The sequence below is a fragment of the Poecile atricapillus genome, chromosome Z (genome assembly GCF_030490865.1).
Source record: "Poecile atricapillus isolate bPoeAtr1 chromosome Z, bPoeAtr1.hap1, whole genome shotgun sequence".
NCBI lineage: Eukaryota > Metazoa > Chordata > Aves > Passeriformes > Paridae > Poecile > Poecile atricapillus.
In genome coordinates, this window is record NC_081289.1 from 51486034 (window position 1) to 51510045 (window position 24012).

At 38.7% G+C, this 24012-nt stretch overlaps 1 protein-coding gene across 2 annotated transcripts in view; it reads left to right on the forward strand.

Moving 5' to 3' along the window:
- The first annotated feature begins 307 nt into the window (after window positions 1-307).
- The window catches only part of LOC131573770 (testin-like), a 44655-nt gene continuing 20950 nt past the window's right edge, over window positions 308-24012 (forward strand). For both annotated transcript variants that reach the window (XM_058828002.1, XM_058828001.1), the window contains exons 1-4: window positions 308-410; window positions 11163-11248; window positions 20014-20263; window positions 21393-21728. In XM_058828002.1, the coding sequence (XP_058683985.1) occupies window positions 384-410; window positions 11163-11248; window positions 20014-20263; window positions 21393-21728 (699 nt within the window). In that variant the 5' untranslated portion in view covers window positions 308-383. The remainder of the gene's footprint in view (window positions 411-11162; window positions 11249-20013; window positions 20264-21392; window positions 21729-24012) is intronic.

The following is a 24012-nucleotide window of genomic DNA, read 5'->3' on the forward strand; positions in this document are numbered from 1 at the left end:
TGGCCTCAAGACATTATAGCCCTCCCATTATAGCCCGAGATTTTCCCTTTTCTCAGGCTTCGGGAGGCTCCGCATTTGCAGGCGTCTGTACCTGCAGGCGAGAGGCCACACCATCCCCCCCGTCCCCGCGACCTCCTGCCCCGCCGGGGCTGACTCAGGGCGGGGCGGGGCGGGGCGGGGTGGGGTGGCGGGGATTGGCTGCGGGCCGGCAGCGGCTGGCGGGGATTGGCTGTCGGGCCGACAGCGGCTGGCGGGGATTGGCTGCCGCGCGGCCTTTGTTCGGCTGCAGCCACTGCCGCAGGGCAGCGGAAGTTTGAGCGTCGCGGAGCGCGCGAGCCGTGACTCCTCCGTGGGAGCTGCCTCACAGCCGGACCCGCCCCGCCATGAACCTGGAGAATAAAGTGAAGAAGGTAAGGAGGGCTGCTCTCCGCGTTGTCTGCCGCGCACGCCGGTGTCCGCTCTCTGGGGATCGGCGCACCCGTCTCGTCGCTGCAGCCCCCGCGGGGACTGCCCTGGGGTCCCCCGGGTGCCGGGATCAGCTCTTGCCGGCGCCCCGCGCTTCCCGCCCGGGCCCCGTGGCAGAGGTGGGAGGCAGGAGAGCTGTCTGCCGGGTACCCCGGAGCTGGGCTGCCTCGCTGCTCCCGCACCGTAGCTAGTCGCCGCAGCTGGTGCCCCAGGTGGGGACATACTGTCATGCAAGTAAAACATGTGTTCGGTCCCTCCTAGGAAAAGCCTGGGATCTGATAGTTGTTTCTATGTACGTGCGCTGTGTATGTTGGTATGAAACTTAAATTACAAACAGCCAAGTCGCTGTTTGTGGTTATGTTAGTGATTGATTTCAGACCTATGATGTGACTGACTCCTTAGAGCTGTGTTATCAGCGTTCTTATGGATTACCCCCTTGAGCGAGAAGCCTGAGCTTGAATTTGCATTCTTTTTAAAGGTATATTGACTACTTAGTTGTGTCAAACTGTCAAAAAACAAAAGGTAAGTAAAAGAAAGCAATAGGTAATCCAATTGTATTCAGTCTCTTTCAAAAACTCACTATTTAAAACTGGCTTCAGGTAGGAGGCTCACGTAAATCTTTGCTTCTAGTTCTTTCACAAATTATAGTGCTAAAGCACTGACCTTTTTTAAAAGTAAAAGCTTATTTGTATCACTTTTGATACTATTTGATAAGGGGAAAATGAGCTTTTTATGTGAATATGGGTTAAATCTATACATAACAACCTTCACTGATACCTGAAAAGTAGTCTTTTGAAATGCACGTTGTAATAATGTGTATGGGGTTTACTCCTGAATTATTTTATTTAAAGGTAGCAACTTGTTTTAAAATACACATATACACTTTGATGTACCTGTGTGCTTTTCCAGCTTGCAGACTACAATCTGAGTAGTTGTGTGTGTGGTGAGGAAGACTACCTGTTGAGGCTGAATCCTAGCAATGCCTTGAGGTGCAGCTTGCTTCAAGTGATGTCACCATGTGATAATGTCACTTGGGTGAGGATCCTGCTTTGGAGGAGCTGCCTATCTCAACCCCCGGTCATTAGGCCATCAGCATATAGAGTAGCTAAGTACTGTCGCTGTGTTTAGAAACTAGTTGTATGCACAGGGTCATTCCCCTTGTATGACTCTGATACAATGAAAATAAGCTTCTTAAGTACATTTGCTTATGTTTTCTAAGCACAATTTAAAACTTGATGGCATCACAGAGCTTGTTCGCTGGAAGTTTTTGAACTCCAGGAGGTGAGATGCATTTTTGTGGAAGATAACACATTCTAATTCAGATTTTATTCATCTAAAGAGAAAATAAATATGGGGTGTAAAATGACTGATAAAATTCTGCAGTTAATGGAGTCTTGGTTTGAGTGACCTTGCAGTTGCAGAACGTCTGCTTTAAATTGAACTGTAGTTATTGGGTAGTTGTGTGTGTTTTAAATTTATTTCACTATTTTTGTCGTATTTTTCTTTGATCATCTTTTACTTTTCTTCATCAACTTTGAAGATTCCTGAAGACTTTTCTGAATCTGCTTAGATAGACACAGAAGCTACTGCCACAAAAGAAACCAGCAAAGCTCCATTTAGTGAAAGTAATATTTCTATTCTGATCTGCTTTATTGTTAATATGCAAAGATGTCAGTGATTTGAAAAACTTCAAATATTCTCTGTTCCTACTATATGTATATTCAGAAAACTATTTCTGTTATTGTGCTGTTCCCTCTCCCCTGCTCACATTTTCTGCTCATCTTCTTTCTGTCTGTAATTCCGGTGAAGCTTATTTTCCAAGAGAAATGTGAATGTCCCTACAGGGAGAACTGGGAAGCTTTGCTAGGTACCAGCGAGTTTGGTACAAAATTCTTTTTTGACTATCGAGATTTATTTAATCAAAACTTCTTTGATTTTGTACGCTGAACAGAGTAACAGTTCATGTCAACTCTGGAGTAACTGTGTGTCTTCCTTTTCTGTCCTTTAATTCCAATTCTCAACCTGTTTATTTTCTTTTTGCTTCTGTCTTTTTTTCCAACTTCCTTCTTTGTTGAAGGGTGGAAGAAAATACTGAGAAGTTTCAAATCAAAGTTATTAAAACCAGTGAACTACTTGGCTTTTAGAAAAAACTTGTCCTGAGGTGGAGATGCCTGTGTCAGATTTTTAGTCCACCAGCAGCAATGGGTTGCTCAACCACATGCTGTAGTTCTCACCTATCTTTGTCTTGCAGCCTGAAGTGAAAATAGTTTGAGTTCCCTTACAAAATGTACTTTGTACTTTATGTAACTATTTATTTTGTAGTGACTTGTACGTATTTATTGCCTGGGGAATAACCTGGTAAACATTACAGACTGGTAAGTGGATATCCTGCCTGTTGGGCAGGAAGTTCTTAGAACACTGGGCAGAAGAAAGCAGGAATTGTCATGTTGTCCCCAGATCAGTAATTCCATTGCATTTTTGAACTCTGAGTTTAGATGTTGGCTGTTGTGTAGCCCTGGTGTTCAGCAGAGCAGAAGGAAATGAATGCCTGTTGGAGCAGCATGCCATGTGGAGGCTCAGACACTCAGCTGGTGGTGTAGAAAAGCTTCTTCCCCTACCTACAGCTGCTAATTTATAACTGTACTGGGTAATATATTGGGATGTTTTCTATTTCTGGAAAATTTGATAGATGAAGTTTCCAAAGTTGACATTCCTAAGATTTCTCTAAGTGTCAGTAATCCATGAGTCTATTCTTCAGTTTTGAGCTTCTGTATTGTCTCTTTGGAAAGCTGCTATGTACATTTTTATCTATATGCCTAGGTTTGTATGAAGAAAAAAAGCACTCAGAGAGAGTCTGTTTTCAGTGTTCATATCAGGTTTGGTGGGTTTTCTTTCTCCAAATGTAACAGTTGTAGCACAGTCTGTCTGACTGGAATTGCTTCCCTCCACTGCAAGACCACTAGGGCTCCAACAATGTACTTCAGCAGGAAGAACTACTGCCCCATCTACCACAATTGCTAACTTTTCATCCTTTTGGCAGTGGATACCTTACATATTTGCTGCCCGTGACAGAAAAGCAACAGTCCTGTTTAACATACCCTTCTTAAGGAATCTTAAGGGCACAATTGCTTTGGTTCAGACTTTTAATTTAGCTATTGTTTGGTTTCTTTCATGTGTTTTAAAACTCATCTTGCTGTCTTAACAAGTGGCCAAAGGAATCAGTACTGCCCTGTAGCCAGATGTCTCACTTGCTGTGAATCTTGGGCTCTGGACAACCACAGCCTGCCAGAAACAAATTTCAGCACTTTCTATACTGAGCAACAAACATGCAGAGCATATGCAAATGTGTGGAATAACGTGTAAATTTTTTAGTCAGTTCATCATGTTTTTTAAAGCTATTAATTAGCTGGCAAACATCTAGGCAGTGAATAGTGTCTTTTTGGCTGCATGTGAATACTGAGACTTTCCTGGTCTGTTACAATTTTCCTTTCAAGAGGATGGGGAGTTTAGGGAAAACTGTACAATTTTCTTTTTCTCAGGAGGAATTGGATTTGCTCTTGCATTTGAGGGTCATGAAGGTGGTGTTTGTATTAAACGATTGCACAACAGAGCTGAAGGGTAAAAACAGTAGCTCCAGCTTGAGAAGTACTTGTGAAAAAAACAGACCACAGTTTCTCCCAAATACAATATATGCTGTGTTCTCAAACCTTTCTTTGAGGCTATGAGGAAAATGAAGATTTAATGCTTTGTGTTGAATACTGTAGCAGAACTTTGTTTCAACAGCCTGGATTCCTGCCCTGTCTGCCACCTCTGTGAACTTGGTAAAATGAATCAGTAGGTCATGGTCCTGCTTTTCAGTTCTGCTGGCAGCATGGTCTCATGCTTCACTAGAGAAAATAATCTGGCAGTGAGTCTGTTCTATATAAACTTTCACAGTATAATACTTGCTTTATAAAAAGAACTTTGCCTGCGGTGGAGAAGGGTCAGGGCAGTTTGGGGGAAAGGGGTGCAACTTCTCTAATGTGGAATTTGTGTGTGGTTGTTTTTCAATGGTGTGAGACTTAGCAATGTCTAAATCACTCAGTGTTTGGTTTTCCAACTAACAGAAGAAACCAAATCAACAACCGTTGATCTTTGATAAATGAACGGTGAATAAAGTATGTATAGGAGCAAAGTCAACTTTTCTGTGTTTTGCAAAGCATGATTTAATGTCTGCTGGGCTGCACTTCCTGTTGAGGTCACTGTTTGTTTTGGTGTTACTGCTATGGAAACCCATTATAGCAGATCTTTTTTGCTGTTTCATGCATATAGTAAGATCAAGGAAATGTACTTTTATTCAGGGGTGAGTTTTGCCTGCAAGTGGAAGAATGAAAACATATTTGTAGGCATGAGAGGAACTACTTCAGGCTTGTTCACAAGAAAACTAAGTAACTGCTTCCTGCATATGCTAAGGGGTTTGAGGGTTTTTTCTCCCATCAAAGTTTAAAAAAAAAAAAAAAACAACAAACCATGTGAATAGTGTTTTGGAACATCTGTCTGAATCCACACCTTTAGTTATTTTTTGTCTGGCATCCCTGGATAGAAGCTTGGCAAATATGGCAAGGCTAAATTTAACAATTTAAACAGTCAAAATAAACATTTTGACTGTTTTGGGGTTTTTTTCCCTATGGTAAAAGTATTCCCCACGTGTCTGACAATAAAATATCATGAAATGCCTGAATAACAAGTCAAGAAACTCTTTAAATTCAGGACTCCATGACTTTTTAATATCAGATGAAACTTTCTTGGATAGGGTATAATTATTAGCTAAGTATTTTACAGCAAGAAGGAAAATTAACTTAGTTTGAGTTACAGTGTTCTGTCATAAAACACAGATCTGCTTCTGCAGTTGTTCCTGTAAAAAAAGAAAGAAATGTTTCTGTTTTCCACTAAGTAATTAATAGTAATGGTGAGTAGCAATTGTTAGTGAAATTTTATTGGTAAAAGTTGCTTAAAATGACCTTTTTTACTTAAAGAAAATATACTGAACATGTCATGCCAATTACTAGCTTCTTCCTGGCAGATACAAAGTTTTTCAGTTATAAGGGTGTAGATTTAAATATCTATAATGTAGTGTATTTTAAAATTGTATTTTATAATCTAAATAGACATACGTGTTTCATTTATATATAACTAATTCTTATGTGTATGGGTTGTGTATATATATATATATTTATATATATGCATGTTTTTTTATAGGAGTGTATGTGTACAAACCCCCCTAATATGTAGCTGTTGCTGATGATCAAAGTTGGTGTGGTTCTTTTAGGTCCTGGAGACCTTCAGGAAGAGCAGGGCTGTTAAGATGAAAGCATGTCACACCTGTTAGCTGCTGTCCTAAACTTGGTCAAATGAACAGGTCAGGGGAGTAAGGAGGCTTCTGTTGTGACTTTTCCAGAATGCACCAGACCTAACTGTACTCCAGTACTGCTGTGTGTGTGTTTCTGGTTTTGTTGGGGGATTTTTGGTTGTTTTTAAAGACTGCCTAACTCTTTACTTGTGCTTTGTTTTCAGTCTGAGGTTGTCTAGCTACAGCTTTTAAAAGCAGAAAAAAGCATGCACTTTCCTGCATGGCTAAAAATGAATGTGTAGGTGTGGAGGTCTGTTTCTCAAATCCTAGGTCCTAATGTTAGCAGACACAACTGGGTAAGAGTGCTGATGTCAAAACAAAATACATGGAGTATTGTGAAAATGCCTCTGCAGTACTGGAGGATGGATAGTGTTGTATTGGAGATTTACAGATATTGTTATAGTGTGTGTCAGGTGCATTCAAACTTAGCTAGTGTAATGCTGGACTTTGTGAAAAACAGCACTTGTTTTCTATCCAGCTGAGCTATCTTTAATAGCTGTTAGTCTTTTGAAGGTACACTATGTAGCAGTGTCTTAAATATTTAATTTCTGAGCTATTTGATATTTGCTAGAAGATATCACAATAAAATAAATTCCTGAGACTTGTATGGTCAGCCTACTGCAGCTACTTGATTTATCCCTCTGCCTGTCCTGCCTAAGTATTTTCTTGGATGCAACCACTTTTTGGCATCCTTTTTTTTTGTGCAAAATGGACTTCTGTATCCAGATTTCTTAATTCCAGTCAACCTTAATTCTTAATTCCAGTCAACTTTTCCCCAGATCAAGATGCATATTAAAAAAAACCAAGGTCACATTTGCCATCAATTTTAATAGACATGTTAAAAACAAATATAAAGTGGTTCGTGGGATACTGCTCTTTCTTACAGATCTGATTTTTTTTTTCCTTCTCATACAGTGTATGTCAAAGTTTATAAGAGCATTGTCCAGATATTCATATGTCTTTTGGAGTGGTTTGTTCTTTTTTTCATTCTGAAATCAAAAGAAGTATCATTCTTCTTCTGTTTTTAAAGTTTAAATGCTGTAACCTATTTTAATTTTCTATTTGTTGTGTTTCCCTGCTAAAGAGGACTTCTGATGGTACAGAATATAGTGAGACAAGATCAGGTCTCAGCAATAGAGCATGCACAGCAATGAGATTTCTCATGGTTTTTTGGGTTTTTTTGGTTTGTCCTTCCTGGTTTACCTTCCCTTCTTTAAAAGTGCCATCACATTAAGATCTACTAGAAATCTGCTCTGCTCTGCAAGTGCTTTCCCACTCAAACATCCAAATAGATCAGTAGTTAACTAATATTCAAACCAGAACATTCCTAGAATTTTATGGTAAATCCAAGAATAGCTTTAGCATGGATCACTTCAATTCTGTGCTTGGAGCACTGAAGAGCATAGGAGAGAGATCTGCAAAATGGATAGTGAAGAGGATTTAGTTTTAATCTGAGGCTCACTGATAATTGTTGCAGTCCCTTAATGACAATATTCTCACTGTATAGCCACATACTTTCAAATTCCAGAGGGATCTGTAACATTTGGATAGGTTTTTGATCTTTTGCAGAGGCTCAGTACTGTGTCTTACTGCCTGTGGCAGGGTGAAGTTTACCTGTCTGGTGGTACAGGAGTCCTCTTGGGATGAGGAAGGAAAAGAAGCTGAGGCCCGAGTTAATTCTGGTCTCCTGGTAGCACTGAGGAAATAAGAAATGTTCAATAAACTTAAGAGTAAATCCTTCTGATAAGCCAGATTTGAACTATTTCATAGGAACTGCTCTTTCTCTTACACTTCTGAACAAACTCTTAGACACTTGAATATGACCATTTGGGTTTTTAAGATGATGGTGTCTATACATGACTCCTCACTGTAAAGTCAGCCAGCTTTTGTCACTAGATTCCAGTGTGAATTGAAATGGGGAAATCTTTCATTAATTATCGCTTGGCTATAACCACTTAAAGCTTTTTGCCCTTGGGTACTGTGTAATCTTGAAAGCAGCATGCAACAGATGATGTCAGTCAGTTATATCACTTTCTGAACTCAGGCAATTTAAATCAGTACTGGGTATTTTGGTAATACCAGATGGGTTTAGTTAGCTTTTGTTGTAAAATGAAAATTAATGGTGGTAGACAGACAGGAACATTCTTCTGGCAGTATTTCTGCTGTCCTATCTGTACCATTTCTCCCATAACGCCATTTATGGGGAAAATGGGTTCCTTGCTGTTCTTAGGCACACATTACCTCTCCAGTGCTCAGCCTGCTCTGTATCTCTGGGTGCTTCTGCTTGGAGCTGGCCATCTTCTGCAGAAGACATGGGGACAGATATGGCTAGCAGTAAAGAAGGACTACACTGCAGTTTTAGACTTTATGAATTTCCTAAACTACAGCTGAATTGGCTGCTGAAGAAGAAAGTAATTTCTGAGGCTGATGCTTTCTTATATTTGAAGGATGTCCTGTTACAGGACTCTGGAGAAATATGTGTAATGCCCTGACTTCTGGATAGCAATAGCCTGCAGTGCTTTTGAGTTTGGCTATTTTATGTCTTAATTTTTGGCAAGCAGCCATGTAGATTCTCTGTCAGAACAAAGGCTGAGGCTGTGTGTGTATCTAGAATCACATCTATTTTGGTTTTTTTGTGTGCCTTTCAGTCTTGAGCCTAAACCTTTTCTATAAGATGCCCAGACATTATGTATAGAAAGGTAATTCCCTTCTTTCTGTTTCACAGAAAACTGAAAAACCTGTTTCAAAACAAATCTCTCTGATTTTCTAATTCAACTTATTAGTCTTGAGCTGCACAAGCATTTGCATAATGATGTGCTCTTTATTTCTTGGGAGGGAATGTAGAATGCTGTATTTCTGAAGAAGTCTGCACTAAGACTGCTGGCTGTGAAAGTACAAGTAGACTGGCTGGTTGTCATCCCTGGAGGGAGAGTATGTTCTGGGTGGAGCATTTAGATAGCACATATTTCCTCTCATTAATTTGTTTCTGAAGAGGTTTTTTTTTTAGCTTAAAAAAAACCCTTAAGTGTTAGGAGGCTTGGAAATGATAGTTAAAATGGTTTTTGCAATTTTTTAAAAATATTTCTTACTTGAATTTCAGATTCTGTTTTGGAAATTCTTGAAATGTCAAGCTTATTTCTCTGTAGTATAAAAGAGTACTCTCTAAACAAGTACTCCTATGTTTCTATGTCTTCTAATGACAATACTAATGAGTTTATCGTTATTTCCTTTTCTTCTTTTCATTCCACTTTTTGAAGGAAGGGAGAACCTGAGCATAAAGAAGCAATGCCAGCTGCTACCGAAGTAGCAGCAAGACAGAATGGGTTAATGTTATCTTTGTTTGGGGGGAGGGGGGAGATCAGGATTTTGTGGGAATTTAGTTTGTTTATTAGGGCAGTGCAATCATATTTTAACAACTTTTGGGAGAGGATGACTTTAAAAACAGGACAAGCAACACCAAATAAAAAACAACCTGTCTTTCCCTCCTCCCCACCCCGCCCCCCAAAAAAAAAAAAAAAAAAAAAAAAAAGTTGGTTTATGTTGCTTTAGCCTTCCTTTTTCCCTTTAGAAAACATCCTGGCCAACATCTTGAACATCTTGGTCTCTTGGGGTGTCAACTGGGAAGAGTGCTCAGTTTTCTTGTGGTTCGTGGTGTGGGGGTGTATGTTGGTGTGGGTGTGTACATATGGGAGATGTCTGGAAGACTCCTACAAATGCCCATCTTCGGTGAAGAAGAACTTTTATTAACCAGTTAGCTTATCAGAAATATAGCTGATGAAGAACCTGATCTTTAAATTTATGCTTATTTTACGTATCTACTGATAGACTTTAGGTTGGCACCTATAACGTGAACTTCTTGAGCCCTTAGGTTGATGAAGATGTCACCATGATCACAGCCAGCTTGTGTTTCATCTTCCAGATATGGAAGGAATAATGTTGTGTCCTGTCCATCCCTGTAGTAGTTTAATAGCTGCTAGCATACGTCTTTTCTCTAAATAGATCATTACTGTCTTCAGGGAAGGTTTCCTCAGGGATGTGTGATGACTGTTGAGGCAATGATCCTTTAAATTATAAAGTAGCTGAAAACATGGTGTTCCCTGCATTTTTCTGTGTGATTTGTATTAAACAAGTGGTTTGTGAATAATCTGTTCTTTATTTTGGACAGAAACAAGTTAAAAGTTGACCTGATTTATATACTTGTACATACAACAATAGTAGTATGATTTCTCTCAGTAAATGGCAAACTTAATAATAAAAATGTATCACTACATCTAATTAACTTTGGCATTGTGTTGTTGTTGCCAGAACTAAACTTAGTAGCAGAACTTGTCAGTAAAAGCTCAACTGCAGGTGAGTTGTTTCTACCTGCAGGTAGTTTTAAGTGCCCCTCCTGCATCAGGGTGTGGGGATGCGTTCCTCTCTGCATGTTGGTCATGGGCCTGCATACCCAGCTGTGGACACATTTCCATGGTCCTTCATCTGTCTGCTTTGAGAGCCATGTTCCTCAAAGGTTTAAAGTGCTGGAGTGAGACATTTTTATTTTACTGTGTTATATGAATGTGTAAGTTGTCATACTTCATATTTGTTTTTCACCTCAAATTTCAAGTGGCTGTTACTAGGTTAAACTTGCTGATGTGCTGATACATTGTGTGAATACCTTTACTCTGCACTGCTTTCTGTATTCTCTGATATTTCCTCTGCATTGTGAATTGGTCATCCATCCTTTTGAAACCCTTTGCATAATGCTTCTGGTCATTGATTTTGCTAACTGTGCTCTTTCTCTTTCCCCTCAGAAAGTAAGCTGGTATGAGGCCAGCTGAAATGTAATTATAAAGGGTATATGCTACTCTCAGTCATTATCAGAGTAGCCTCAAATATACTTGGAAATATTAGACAAACTTGATTGTTTTCTTTATTCCAGGTTAGTGCATATAAATGTGGGGTCTGTTTATTTCTTGATCTCTTGTATTTTGCCAAGCCATATACTGTGAATCACTTTGTCCAGACAGCTGGATTAAATGGCCTTTGACTTGAGGTCTTCTGGCCTCTCTTGATCTCATTTCACAGCCTTATCAAGGCTATCTCTGCCTGCTTAGCTCAACTCTGTGTACAGGCTTGTGTGGACACTGCTGCTTATATAGATACAATAGGAAGGTGAGTGGACCCCAAAATGCTGTCCTTATATCATCTTAGTCAAATGCTTAATCTTTTGTTTTAGCTGTTGATTGCAGATTATAAAGGCATCAGTAGGATCATTCATGCAGCATAATTCTTGAAGCTGACTGTAGTCATCTTTCTCTGTACACAGATGGGCTTGGGCCATGAGGAAGGATTTGGTGCCCCCTGCTTAAAATGCAAGGAAAAGTGTGAAGGATTTGAGCTTCATTACTGGAGGTAAGTGGCACCAAATGTATCCTAAGCTGTGACTCAGCACTGCAGACGTTGATGTATGTATGCAAATGTAATAAATAATTAAGTAACCTTTTTTGTTCTCTCTCTCAGTTAAACTATGATGTTTTTAAAAAGCTGACACGGTTCAGGGCCAGAACTTTTCAGCTGCATTACAGTGTAGTATCTAATCACCTGTGAATATACATTTCATCTGCCCTGAAGTGAATGGTAGTACTTCTACTGCAGCATTTGCTTTAGCTGACTAAACAAAAAAAATGTAGAAATATGTAAAAATTGTAATGCAGTAAGAGACATGACAGGGAAGAAGTGTGTTTTCTCTGTAATAAAATGATTTTTCAACTCCTGACCAAATATGTAAGCTTTGATCTGAGATGCTAGGTAAAATTATTTTGAAAATATTTGAAACTTTGAATACACCTACAGCTTACTTACATGGGGAAGAGGTGTCACTTGTGTGTGTGTCAAACAAATTCAGTTAGGTTGAATAATACTGAGCTTTGGATGGTGTACTGTTCCTAAATCAGAGAGTTGATGATAGCAGCAAATAGTATGTCATTACTGATGCAGAAACTTTGTATTACATTAAAACCTTTCTTGTTTTACTGAAACAAGATGTATATATGTATATTAATGTGTTTATGTATCATTGGCCCAGTTCATTCATAATACTGGTGATTAATTAGGGTGTGTTCTAAGATGTAGCTTAGTAATTCTGATTTTTTAGAAAAAAGGTCCCTCTCAAAGGGAAAAGAACAGAAAAATAGTAGCACTAGTGCATGCTGTCAGTGAAAATTCTTGCATTTAACCAATGCTAACTAGCTACAGTGAAAATTGCATTTGCAGTAGAATTTTATTTTGTTCTGTTTTATAAGGTAGCCTTTGTATCCCAGCCATAGTGGCATCAGGTGCTGATAAGGCCTAGAAGATTTTACTTGTTGCCCAAACATTTGACTGCAGATGAGAATGTTTAGAAAATAATCGGGCAAACAAAAATAAAACACAGCAAAAGCTTGTTATAAGTTGATACATAATCACAATAATTCAATATAAATATACATAATCATAATAATTCTACATAAATCTATATTCTTATCTGTAATATGTAGCTATTGAAACAACTTTAGAATAACGACATGGATCAAGAAATGGTAACGCACTAGTAAGTAAACGTGATCATCTGAAGATAAAAAATAATTTATGGAAAGACTTCTTCAATATGAGGGGTCGTGTGTAGAAGTGAAAGTAAAATAAAACAGAATAAATGTAAGTAATGCAATAAAAGAGAATTTTAAAAAGTGCAAGTGTCAATAGTGTTTATCCATGGTTAGATGAGAAATGGTATTACTTTCTGCTTAAAAGCTCTTTTGTTCATAGTCACGGTGCCAGATGGAGAAATTACAAGTGAAGGAGGAAAAGGTCCATTTAATCCATTTAACTTTCTCTCTTTTTCTTTTTTTTTTTTTACTTTAATTGCCAGTGTTACACATTGTAACTGCTAGAGTATTCTTTAACATAAAATAATTTGGAATAAAAAGAAATAAAATGGCTGAAGTGGTTTAGTCACATCATAGTGTGATTGCAAAGTTGTCTGCTTTGTCTGTAAAAGGTGTCTACTTCTGTGTGGGTATTGGGGTTTTCTGCCTGTATTTTTTTAATCCATATTTCATATTCTGTATCTTCCTGTGGTTAGGGGCTCATTGTGCCCTGTCCTGAATACATAGGTCATCAGAACACTTTCTCCTAGAAAGTAAGAGTTTGTAGACAGCACTGGATTAAAGAGCAAGTAATAAAAAAGATGTAAAAACATTTAGCTAAGATTTAATTTGGAAATTGAGTCCATATAGGATATACCAGATAAGTAAGGTGGCTGGAAGTAGTCTGAGAAGCTTCATATAAGTGTCAGACAAATGTGGTGTATACCTCTGAAACAGTCAAAAAGTTAGCAATTTGAAAGAATTCAAGAATGGGTTGGAAAATAGCTGCTACTAGGGGCAGTAAGAGTGTGAAACTGAAGTATTAATTCAGTTCTGTGTAAATAGTTTCAAAGGAAAAAAATATATTAATATGCTTTGCGTGATGCATATCTTTTGGTAGTCCACCACGTAAAAGGAAAGTGATGCATCCCAAATATCTGTTTATTTAGTTGTTAGCCTTTAAATCTGAAACTCGCTTTGAAATAGGAACAAACTGTAGCAGAAGTGGACAGTATATTGTCTTTATAACATGAATAATCAAAATCAATTCAAGTTTATTTCATTGCTACTCATCCATAAAAGACAAGACTTGAAATAAGAATTGTAACTAGAGAAATAGTTACACATTGGGAGAATTATTATGGGTAGGGCTTGATCCTGGTCAGCAAACACCAACATTGCTGCTCACTCCCTGTCCCAGACAGCAGGGTGTGGGACACAAAAAAGGAGAAACAAAAGTGAGGCAATTCATCGGTTTAAATAGCTTAATAGGTGAGGTGGTGGGTAAGTGATGCAAAGGGAATCAGCACCAGCACACTGATGCCCAGCTAGTAACTACTTAAGAAGTCAGAAACCCTGATTTCTTCATCCTCTATTTCTGTTTTATTGGTTAACATGACATTATATAGCGTTTAACCCCCACTGACCAATTTGAGTCAACTGTGCCCCTTCCCAGCTTCTGTACTTGCTGGAGTGGCAGCAGAGTTCAAAAACGGGAAAGCCTTGACTTTGTGCTAGTACTGCCCAGTAACAGCAAGTCCTGTGAAAGCTGTTTTAGCTACGAACCCAAAGCTCCGTAAGGGTGTTGTGAAGACTGTGACCTCCATACGAGGCAGCTGCAGCCCAGCAAGCCGGGCAGTAGCAGCCGCGTGTGCCGGGCGTGGTTCTGCTGCGGGCTGTGCAAGGCTGACACTGCCCTCTCCTGGGGACAGCCCAGGAGCTTCAGCACATCGTGCAGCTCTTGGCCTGATACGGGAAAACGCTGTTCCTGAAGAAGACAACTTGTAATTTCGTTTTGTATTTCCATTCAAAAGAGCCTCAATTCTTCCTCTGGGGAGTCAGATTGTAAAGTACACAAAAAACCCAAGTGTACCTATCTAGTACCAGGTCTTTACAAGGAGCTGCTACACACTTCTTCTCTATGCTTGGAGTATATCTCTTCTGAGGTGGCACATACAGTTTTATGACATTTGTGCTGTAAATCTTCACACAGTGTGTGGGTAGGTTTTACAGGTGCAGAACTTTAAATTGAAGCTAGTATAGAAATGGTGGTAAACCAAGCCTTCAGTAAAATTTATTTCTAAATTTAGAAGTTGTGGTAGCCTCAGTGTTGTGAGCTGGACACAAAATGGATAAAATGAGAGATGTAGTCTACAATGATAGTTGAATGGTTAGCAATGGTCTGGTTTATCTTAGTGTATTAATAGCTTTTGTTTTTAAAATTGCCCTCAGAATCATGCTTCTACCCAAGTGTAACAGCAGCAGAAGGTGCAAAACAGCCCTCACACATGTCCAATGGGTCAGGCTCGATGTACGAAATTCCTACTCAGTTACATTTTGCTCTTTGGGAATGTTCCCCACTAGAGGGAACTATGGGACAGGAGTAAGAAGTCGCTAAAAACAGGAGAGAAGGTTCTGATTTATCTTGGTTGCATATATACCAGAGAGTGGTAACTGTCTCTGATGTGACTTGCTAAGGTGTTAAAAAAACTTCTGAAAACAAGAGTCTTAGGTTTGGAAATTATCTTTTTCAGCATGTGGCTTCTCTGCACAGATACAGTATGTGGAAGGCAGGGTGAGCCTTAAGTTTGCTTTAAGATTTTCTGATAATACAGCTGGCAGGGAAGCACTGAGGTGTAGTTCAAAGCAGTTGCAATTACTTACAGCTGCATTAATAGCAAGAAAACATAACAGAAGGAATCAGAACATCATAGACTTGGATGAAGAGGCAAAGTGCCTTCTCAGTCATTTGACTGATGACGCAAAGCTGGGAGAAGTGGCCTACACGCCAGAGTGCTGTGCAGCCCTTCAGAAGGATTTTGACAGGTTGAAGAGATGGGCAGAGGTGAACCAACTGAAATTCAACAAAGGCAAATGCAGGGTCCTGCACCTGGGGAAGAATAACCCCAAGCACCAGCCCTGGCTGGAGGCTGACCTGGTGGAAGGCAGCTCTGTGGAGAAGGCCCTGGGGATCCTGTGGAAAACAACCTCTCCCTGAGCCAGCAGTGGGCCCTGGGAGTCAAGGCCAGTGGTATTCTGGGGTGCATTCTGTATGTGGAGTCCTGTGTCCTGTTCTGTGCTCCTCAGTACAAGAGAGATACAGAGCTCCTGCAGTGGGTTCAGTGGAGGACAGCAAAGATGATTAAGGGACTGGAGGGACTTCCTTTCTTAAGAGGAAAGGCTGAGGGAGCTGGGCTTGTTCAGCCTTGAGAAGAGATAAATGGGTGAGGACCCCATCATTGTCTATCAGTATCTGAAGGGAGGGTGTCAAAACAAGCAATAGGACAAATGACAATGGCAGAAACTGATGCACAGGAAATTCTGCCTGAATATGAGGAAGAACTTCTTTACTGTGCAGGTGACTGAGCACTGGAACAGATTGCTCAGAGAGGCTGTGTAATCTCCCTCACTGGAGATATTCAAGAACATCTGGATTTCTGTAATAGGGAACAGTCATTCTGCATGGAGGGCACAAGCTTCAGGACTTGCCAGGTCTTTGTTGAGGATTTCTCTATGCTTGGAGCTGCTACCTCCTGTCACTAGGAGCCAGCATAGGAAGGACCATGATCAGTCTTATTTTTCCTCTCCATACACCAAAACATAGACAATCAGGAGGGTGGCTAACATTTGATTTTGGAGAAGAAAGTGGAAGTCTTTGATCCTTCCTGTCAGTAGACATTCAGGACAAGAATTCATCACTTGAGAGGATGGAATCTCTATACCTTTCTTCCTCGTTCTTTCTAACTACTCAAGACCTGCTAGCAAGACACTATCTAATAAAAAACCTGTCTTTACCTGTGATATGCCACTTCTCATTCCACAAACTTTGAAGTTTCCTTCATATCTTCCATGTTCTGAGTGGGAAAAGCTTTTCAAATTGCTAAGATGTGTGTGGAGGAACCTTGCTCTGCTTTGATGAGGTCCTGAGAGCTGTGAAGACAAACAGAACACCTCCTTCAGCAGGTATCTTGCTGAATGTCCTCAAGTGAAGAGAAAATGTTTGCAACAATGCAGATGGGGAGAACAAGAATTTTTCAACTGCCTGTCCTCTTCATGGAGTCAAAGGAGATAAAATTGTCTAAGCATATACATTTTTATATGTTTATATGTCTGTGGGTGTATATAATGACAGTTGTTTTTTCTTGCACATGAGGTGTTCACTTTAACAGCAAAGATCAAGTGTCAATTGTCAGACAGACTTGTGAAATACAAACTTGAGGTAGGGGAATGGGGTCACTTCAGTGAGATAGCTGTGTTAAACAAATTACCAGCTAATCTATTCTAAAGAGATAATTGGCCATATGCCTTCTGCAGAAGGGACAGTGAGTGACTAATGAGCAGGACTGTGCTGTGGCAACTAGTGAAAGATGTTAGGAGTAAATTGTAAACCATACTATTCAAGAATAGTTACATGTGTAAATATCAACTGGATATCTTTTAGTACTGGAAATTACTCAAGAGGAAAGGTTATAAATCAGGACAGGATACTTTTTGGGCAGTTAGCAGCTGTATGGATATCTTCATGTGGCTGAGAGCCAGGGGGAGGGTTGGGGAGCATGGGAAATGGCAACAGCCATGGGGATTTTCCTTCAATTTACTGAGATATGCTGACATCAGGTATGACTCAGCATTCTCCACATTCTTTCTGTATTGTTTTGTCCTTTATCCAGAGGCATAATGGAACATGAATTCTAATGCCAAGGCCACTATTACACTTGTAACATAGGCCCTGTAACAGCTTCTTGCAAACTGTTGGCAAGGAATTATTCACTTAACTTTGAAGGCGCAAGTAGATTAAACTGAAATGTACACAGTCAAATTCTTAATTTCGGTGGGTGCAGGGACAGGGAAGATTAGTGAGTACCTCATTATTTTCAGTGCAAACACAAAGTGCAGTAGTTCTGGCCAGTTTTCCAGGAAGGACCTAAGGACAAATTGCATGCTTTCACTTCTGCTTAACTACCTATTTATGAGGAAAGCAAAAAAAATCTCTCACAGATACTGCAGTCAGTGAAACATGTTAAGCCTGCAAGAATAATGACAGCAGCTGAATCAGTGTGTTCATCTAATTGAAGGTAGAAACAGGATCTCTGAGCTATTCTGCATTCTGAAGGAATTCTGTTAGGAGAAAGATACACAATTTCATGGCATAATGTGAGTAAAAATAAGGTGCTCTTACAGTTTTTCCAGCACATGTGAGAGTCTTAGGATAAATTCCACTACAGCTTGTGGAGGGTCGGCTGGTCTGACTGCTGTCAATGCTGCTTTACTGTAATTGGCGTCTGTAGAGTGGGGAGAGTGCACAGCCTGTCATGTGGCATTTGTGACCACACAGCAATACAGCAGTATGAACTGTCCTTACTGAGGTGTGTCTTGCAAGCGGAGTGGTTCTGGACAGCTTGATGATATTGTGTAAATCTCTGTAGGGAACCCCAGAACAGCTGGTCTTCACCAATATTATTAAATCACATCCTATCAAGACACGAGACTAAAACCTTGGGTTACTATTTCTAGAGTAAATAAAGTTCTAAGAGTAAATAAAGTGTTTGGTGTCATTGTTTGGATGGACAAACTGCTTCAGTTCCAGTAGCATGTGTGCTGTGAAGCATTAACTGCATGTGATTATGATATAAATTATTAAATCTGCAAAACACAAGGTCTGATTCTGTCACCTGTTATTAGATCTCAAAAAAGATATGGCTGAGAACTGGTAATAAGGTATGATCACATGCGTGCCATAAAAGATGAGCAAAGTGAATATGAATTGCTTTGTTAGTATATTAAATAGTCTCTAAGTATAACCTACATAAAGGACTTGTGTAGACAGATGCTGAAGATCTTGCAAAATTTTATGTTTAGAGTGCTTGAGGTGCATAGTAAAGCTTTTAGGCTTAATGGGCAGTGCTAGCTCATGCTTGAATGTTTTGGTAAACTGAGAGATTATAAAGTGATTAGTGTTTAGTAGCTATCCAGGTAAGTATCGGCTTTAAATTCTGCACAACTTTCCTGTTGTGGAAATGAGTTGGAAACTGTCAGTCTACACTTCAACGAGTGATATCTTTAAGCATTTGTGTTGCAAAGTGGAGTCACTTCTGTTTAATATTCGTATTTTGCATGAGTGTCTCATTTTTATTGCAGAGTTAGGTGTTTTTATTTGGAGTGGGCTTTATAACTTCAGTTGCCATTAAATTAATGTATGGTTTCTGTATAAAACCACATGACCAGGGCAGATTCCACCACACACTGAAATGTTAGTACCCCTCATCCAAACTGGTGTACATATATACAGCATATGTTTGGACCTGGCTGTGTATCACTTCAGGTAGCCAATTGAAGATCCTCCTTCCTTTCCTATTACCTCAGGGGCTTGCTGAGTCATGGCATGTTTTTGTTGTTTTCCTGTGATGTACCTTATCTTAAGGCACCTAACTTGCCTTCAAGACTATATAAAGGAAGATGCAGAACTATGTTAGATTTTGATGGGTTTTGGCAAGCAGGGTTCAGAAGCATTTTATAACTAATAGTTCATGCTATTTGCTGTATGAAGGATAAAAACTGGGATAAAACACTGCTCATTCCTCTTCAAACTGTAGAGATCCAGAAGGCTGATATGTTTTCTTAGTCTATAATAAGAACCTTTAGTTAACATCTAGTTTCACTAATTTCTGTATGCTGTGGCTGACTGCTTTGAGCTGAAGTTCTGGAGACACCTTTAATAAATAATGAACTAGATTGTCTAATCCAAGGTTCTGTTTATTATATGTGAATTGTTTAATTATGCTTAAGATAACAAATTGCTTTCTAATATTCGTTAGCCAAAGCAGTTGAAATGTGTTGTATATGAAATAATATAATTTATATCCAAGTAAGTAGATATACTTCTACCTTTTAAGGCTATTTTCTGTGAAAATTGTCTACAGCATGTGCCAGAGTATCTCTGAGTTTGTTCAGGGATATTTTGAAAGGCTTTGTCCATATAAGCCTTTAACTTTTCTTTCACCTTCTGCTTAAATGCTGTGCTTTGAACAGAACTTGGTGCAGTTACACTCTTTGTATGTCTGTATGCATTTTCTTCCTTTCTAGGAAATATTTGTTTGCACATGATAGCAACCTGGTGATAATCAAACATCATGCATACAATGAAATGCATATGAAGAAAATAGTATAATATGTGTATCTTTGAATGTATGAAGAGCAACTGAAAAACTAAAAGCTCAAGGAAGTGATTGCTGGGGGAATTGTGTTGAAGGTTATAATAAATCTGGTTGGTGACTGATAATGGATATGTGTGTTTGATCACTACTGAGATGTAACTAAAGAAATGGCATAGCTTCATGTTAGAAATGCATTAGTGTAGTTGACTGATATCTATCTGATAAAAATACCTGTAGATAGACAACTTGAATAATACAACAGGACACATAAGGAGATGTTTGACATATTACAGAAAAACATGTATATTTCCTAAACAAAGCACTGAAAACAAGGGTTTGAGTTCCTACACACCCAGATGGTGCGAGATTGTAATTTTGTTGCTGTTTCCATGATTTTCAGGAAAATATGCCGCAACTGCAAATGTGGCCAGGAGGAGCATGATATCCCGTCAAGCAATGAGGAAGATCGGAAAGTGGGGAAACTCTTTGAAGATACAAAATACACAACCCTCATTGCAAAGCTGAAAAATGATGGCAATCCCATGTATAAACGCAATGTAATGATACTGACCAGCCCAGTGCCAGCCAAGAACATAACCATCGATACCTTGACTTATGAGTGGGCTCCTCCTGTTCAGAATCAGACACTTGTAAGTCCAACTCACATTTTTTCATATTCGAGGCAGGAGTTGGAAGATAAAGTAATAGAGCTTATTGGAAAGATAACTTTGCCTCTTGTAGTCTTCCTTTCTTTCTCCTCAAAACTGAAAATATGGTGCCTGTTTAATAAATCTTGCTTTATGGATGTTTGTGTGTAGAAATTCTTAAAATCCTGGGGAGATTAGGTGGTTTTTAATACATAGGATTAAGAGTTATCTACTAAGTCCCTGGAGACCAGTTTCTGTATCCTGCCTTTTTTTTCCCTTTTTTCCTTTTTTTTTTTTCTTTTCTTTTTTTTTTTTTTTAATAAACTTGAAAAATTTTCATGGAGTGTGGGCTTAAAGGAAAAAAACCAAACCCAACACCACATCAGTTTAAACTTAAGGGGAACACTTAGTCTTGCTTGCAACTTTTACTGTATATGGTAAGAACAAGGTCAGTGTTAACATCTAAAAGAGCAGCTCACTTCCAGTATATTTTCAGCTGAAGTAGATGAGATAGTAGATAGCCTTCTGAGGATCTTGCTTCACTTTTCAAATTTTGATTATTAATTTATTGTACCAAAATGTTGTGCAATCCATGTCAGAATGACATTATCTCAAATTATTCCTTTTCAGTGAATTAATCAAACCTTGTGCATCTAAGACTTATTTAATATTCAGTTACCAATTTGATTTTTAGCCTTTTCATTGCTTTATTAAAATCAGGGCTTTTTTATTTTTCCATTATTTAGCTAGAGTTATTTCTTCAATGGGCTGTATGACCCAAGCAGGTTATTTCAGATTCTACTTTTCTAAGACCATACTCATGATCAGTATTTATAGATAGAGACAAGGTGCTGTGTAAATGTTATTTATTCAGAGAAGTAATAACTCTTTTCTGTATGTTGTAAAAGGCTTAAAAAGGAGCCTGTCTCTTACTCTGGGAAGAAGCCAATTAATGCATCTGCTGTATTTTATCTCTATTACTGTTTCAGGAGCTTAATGTTTATGGAAAGAACCTTGTTTTTGACAAATTTGACTGTCACTAAAAACAGTAGAGATTATTTTAGTTGTGTTTGCTTATGAGAATGGGTCTGTAGTTGAAGTGCCATCTGATATCTAATTCCTTCTGATTCAGGCTAGACAGTACATGCAGATGTTACCAAAGGAGAAGCAGCCTGTTGCTGGCTCGGAAGGCGCGCAATACAGGAAGAAGCAGTTGGCAAAGCAGCTGCCTGCTCACGATCAGGATCCTTCAAAATGCCACGAGCTTTCCCCCAGTGAAGTCAGGCATATGGAACAATTTGTGAAGAAGTACAAAAAAGAGGCACTTGGTGTAGGAGATGTCAAGCTCCCTGGTGAGGTGGAAGTGAGAGCTTCTGATGAGAATAACTTGAAAAATGGTCGTGACAGAGGTACCTCATCTGCTGTTGGAGCAATGGAGAAGTCCCAAAATCAGAAAGCATCTCAATATGTAAGTATAAAAAGGGAAAGATAAAGCAATAAGGTATATTATCATCTGAGTGCTCTATTTGGTCATTTTAACCCAATTAAATTTGTTAATTTGGAACAGCAAAAATCTGGGGAGGGGAAGAAAGAAGGGGAACTGGAAAATGTTGTGCATGTCTGCATAGAGCCCTGTTTTTTGACAGTATTCAATGCATTGCAGCAAATAACTTCCAAGGTGATACTTTCATCCTCAGTGCAAAAACATGTTTGCTTGGAGATAGTGTATTAGGATGGCTTTTACAGAATAATAATCAAAATGCTTGTGTCATCTTACAGACTAATTGTTACATTCTTCTCCTCTTGAAGAGTTAGTTTTATTTTAGAAACTTGTTTTCTCCTTCTTGGAAGAGCGCTGAAATTACCCCCTTGACAAATTGTGCTTAAAAAGAAAAGAAATTAAGGAATAATGAGGTAACATGTTTCCATCCTGTGTCCAAGTTGAGCCATACAATGGCTCTTTTGACTAGCTTTCTTTTCATATTCAGCTCCATTTTCATCTATTTTTTTTCTGATTTCTCCTTGTAGTAGCTCAATGAAAAACAAGGTATATGAAACGACCCATTTTTCATTGATATTTCAAAAATTATAGCCTTAATCAAGTGTTTTTGACCATAACTACTGCTGTGCTTGTCTCAACTACCAATTACAAATAAAAAATAGGGGTAGGACTACTGAAGGAACATTGAATCAATTTAGTGGAGGTAGACATTATTTAGGAGTGTGAAAAGCTCTACTAAAAGATGGTTTCTAGAAATGTTGTTATTATATATATGAATCCTTAAAATTTTATGCAGGTTGCCTACAGAAAATTAATATACAAGTTCTAGATGGAGAAAAAGGTTTGCTTAACATTGTAGAATATGGCTTTTCGTGTTATTGTGGGGTGTGGTGTGCTTTTTTGTTGTTTGTTTCTGACAGTATATATGACTACTGGTGTGAAATATAAAATCAACACTTAGGTTTCAGCTTTGGACATGGCCACGTACCCTAAAAATTTTTAAGCTCTGCCATTTGATTACCTATAGATGTTTTCTAATATTTTATTTTTTTTTTTTTAGGAGGGGAGAAGGAGGGGATTGGGGGTGGTTTTTAGAGTTTTTTGTTACTGTCTTGTTATGCAGAACCTAAGAAACTAAAAAGTTATTTTTCCATGGCTTGATTATGTTACTGTTATTTTGTCTTAAATCAGCCTTTCCTGACAGTTTACTTTGATTTCACAACAGCAGTTCTTAACTTACCTCCTTCTCAAGGAAGACCCACAGAAAAACACATCTTGTACTGTCCCCTGCTGACCAGCTGCCTTGGACTATAAATAAATCAAAAGCAGGAGGTACTCTATCCTCTTGAGTAATTGTATCAGAAGGTGCTTTGATTTTATATGACGCCTGTTTATCACTATCCAGCTTTCCTTACTCCGGCACCTGAGTATTCTTCCTGCAGTTTAAGCCAAGCATCTATTATCACTGTGGGCTGTGATTGAGAAAGAGGCTTGTAGGTGCTTAATAGCATAAGTGAACATTTGGGTTTCTTGTCTGTTGTTAGGTACTGAGTGTACACTGGGTTAAATAATCAGGATTTACATATGTTATTTTTAAGTATTTTGTGGGGGGGTCTGATTTCTGCAATAAGAATTTGTTTCAGCTGTATGGTTTAGCATTATCTCAGCTGCTTTTTAACAGTATAATATGAACTGATGAAAGAAGAGCTCTTAAATACTTAGCAAAAGAAATGCCATCCTTTTTTTACTGGTTCTGCATTTTTGCTCATCTGATGTTCTTGTACATTGTCTTTCAGACTGTATTTGAAAGCTTTATTCCTGTAGCTGTGGTAAAAAGAATCTCTTGAAAAATTAATTTTTATTATCAGAATAGACTTCACTTCTTTGAAACCTGATAAAAATTTTAAAAAAAGCAAACCCAACACTAACAATCATGTCTCCACTATTAAACATACCTATAATAATTGTCTCTGTGTTTACAAATATAACACCATTTTACACCATTACTGAAAGCTGAATTAAAGAAAAATAAGTAGTCAGCATATTTTCCTGCTGTAAAGAAGGAAATTTTTATATACCTTTTAACCACCAAAGCTGGAGATGTTGGACATGGTAGGCAAGGGAATCACATTGCCTCAGACCCGGGTCTAGGCAGCTACTTGATCTTCCAGTGTACTTCTCTTGGAGTATGAGGTCTAAAGTAGAAAGGTCAGAAACCTTTATATACATATATATTTGAACTTTCCCTTCC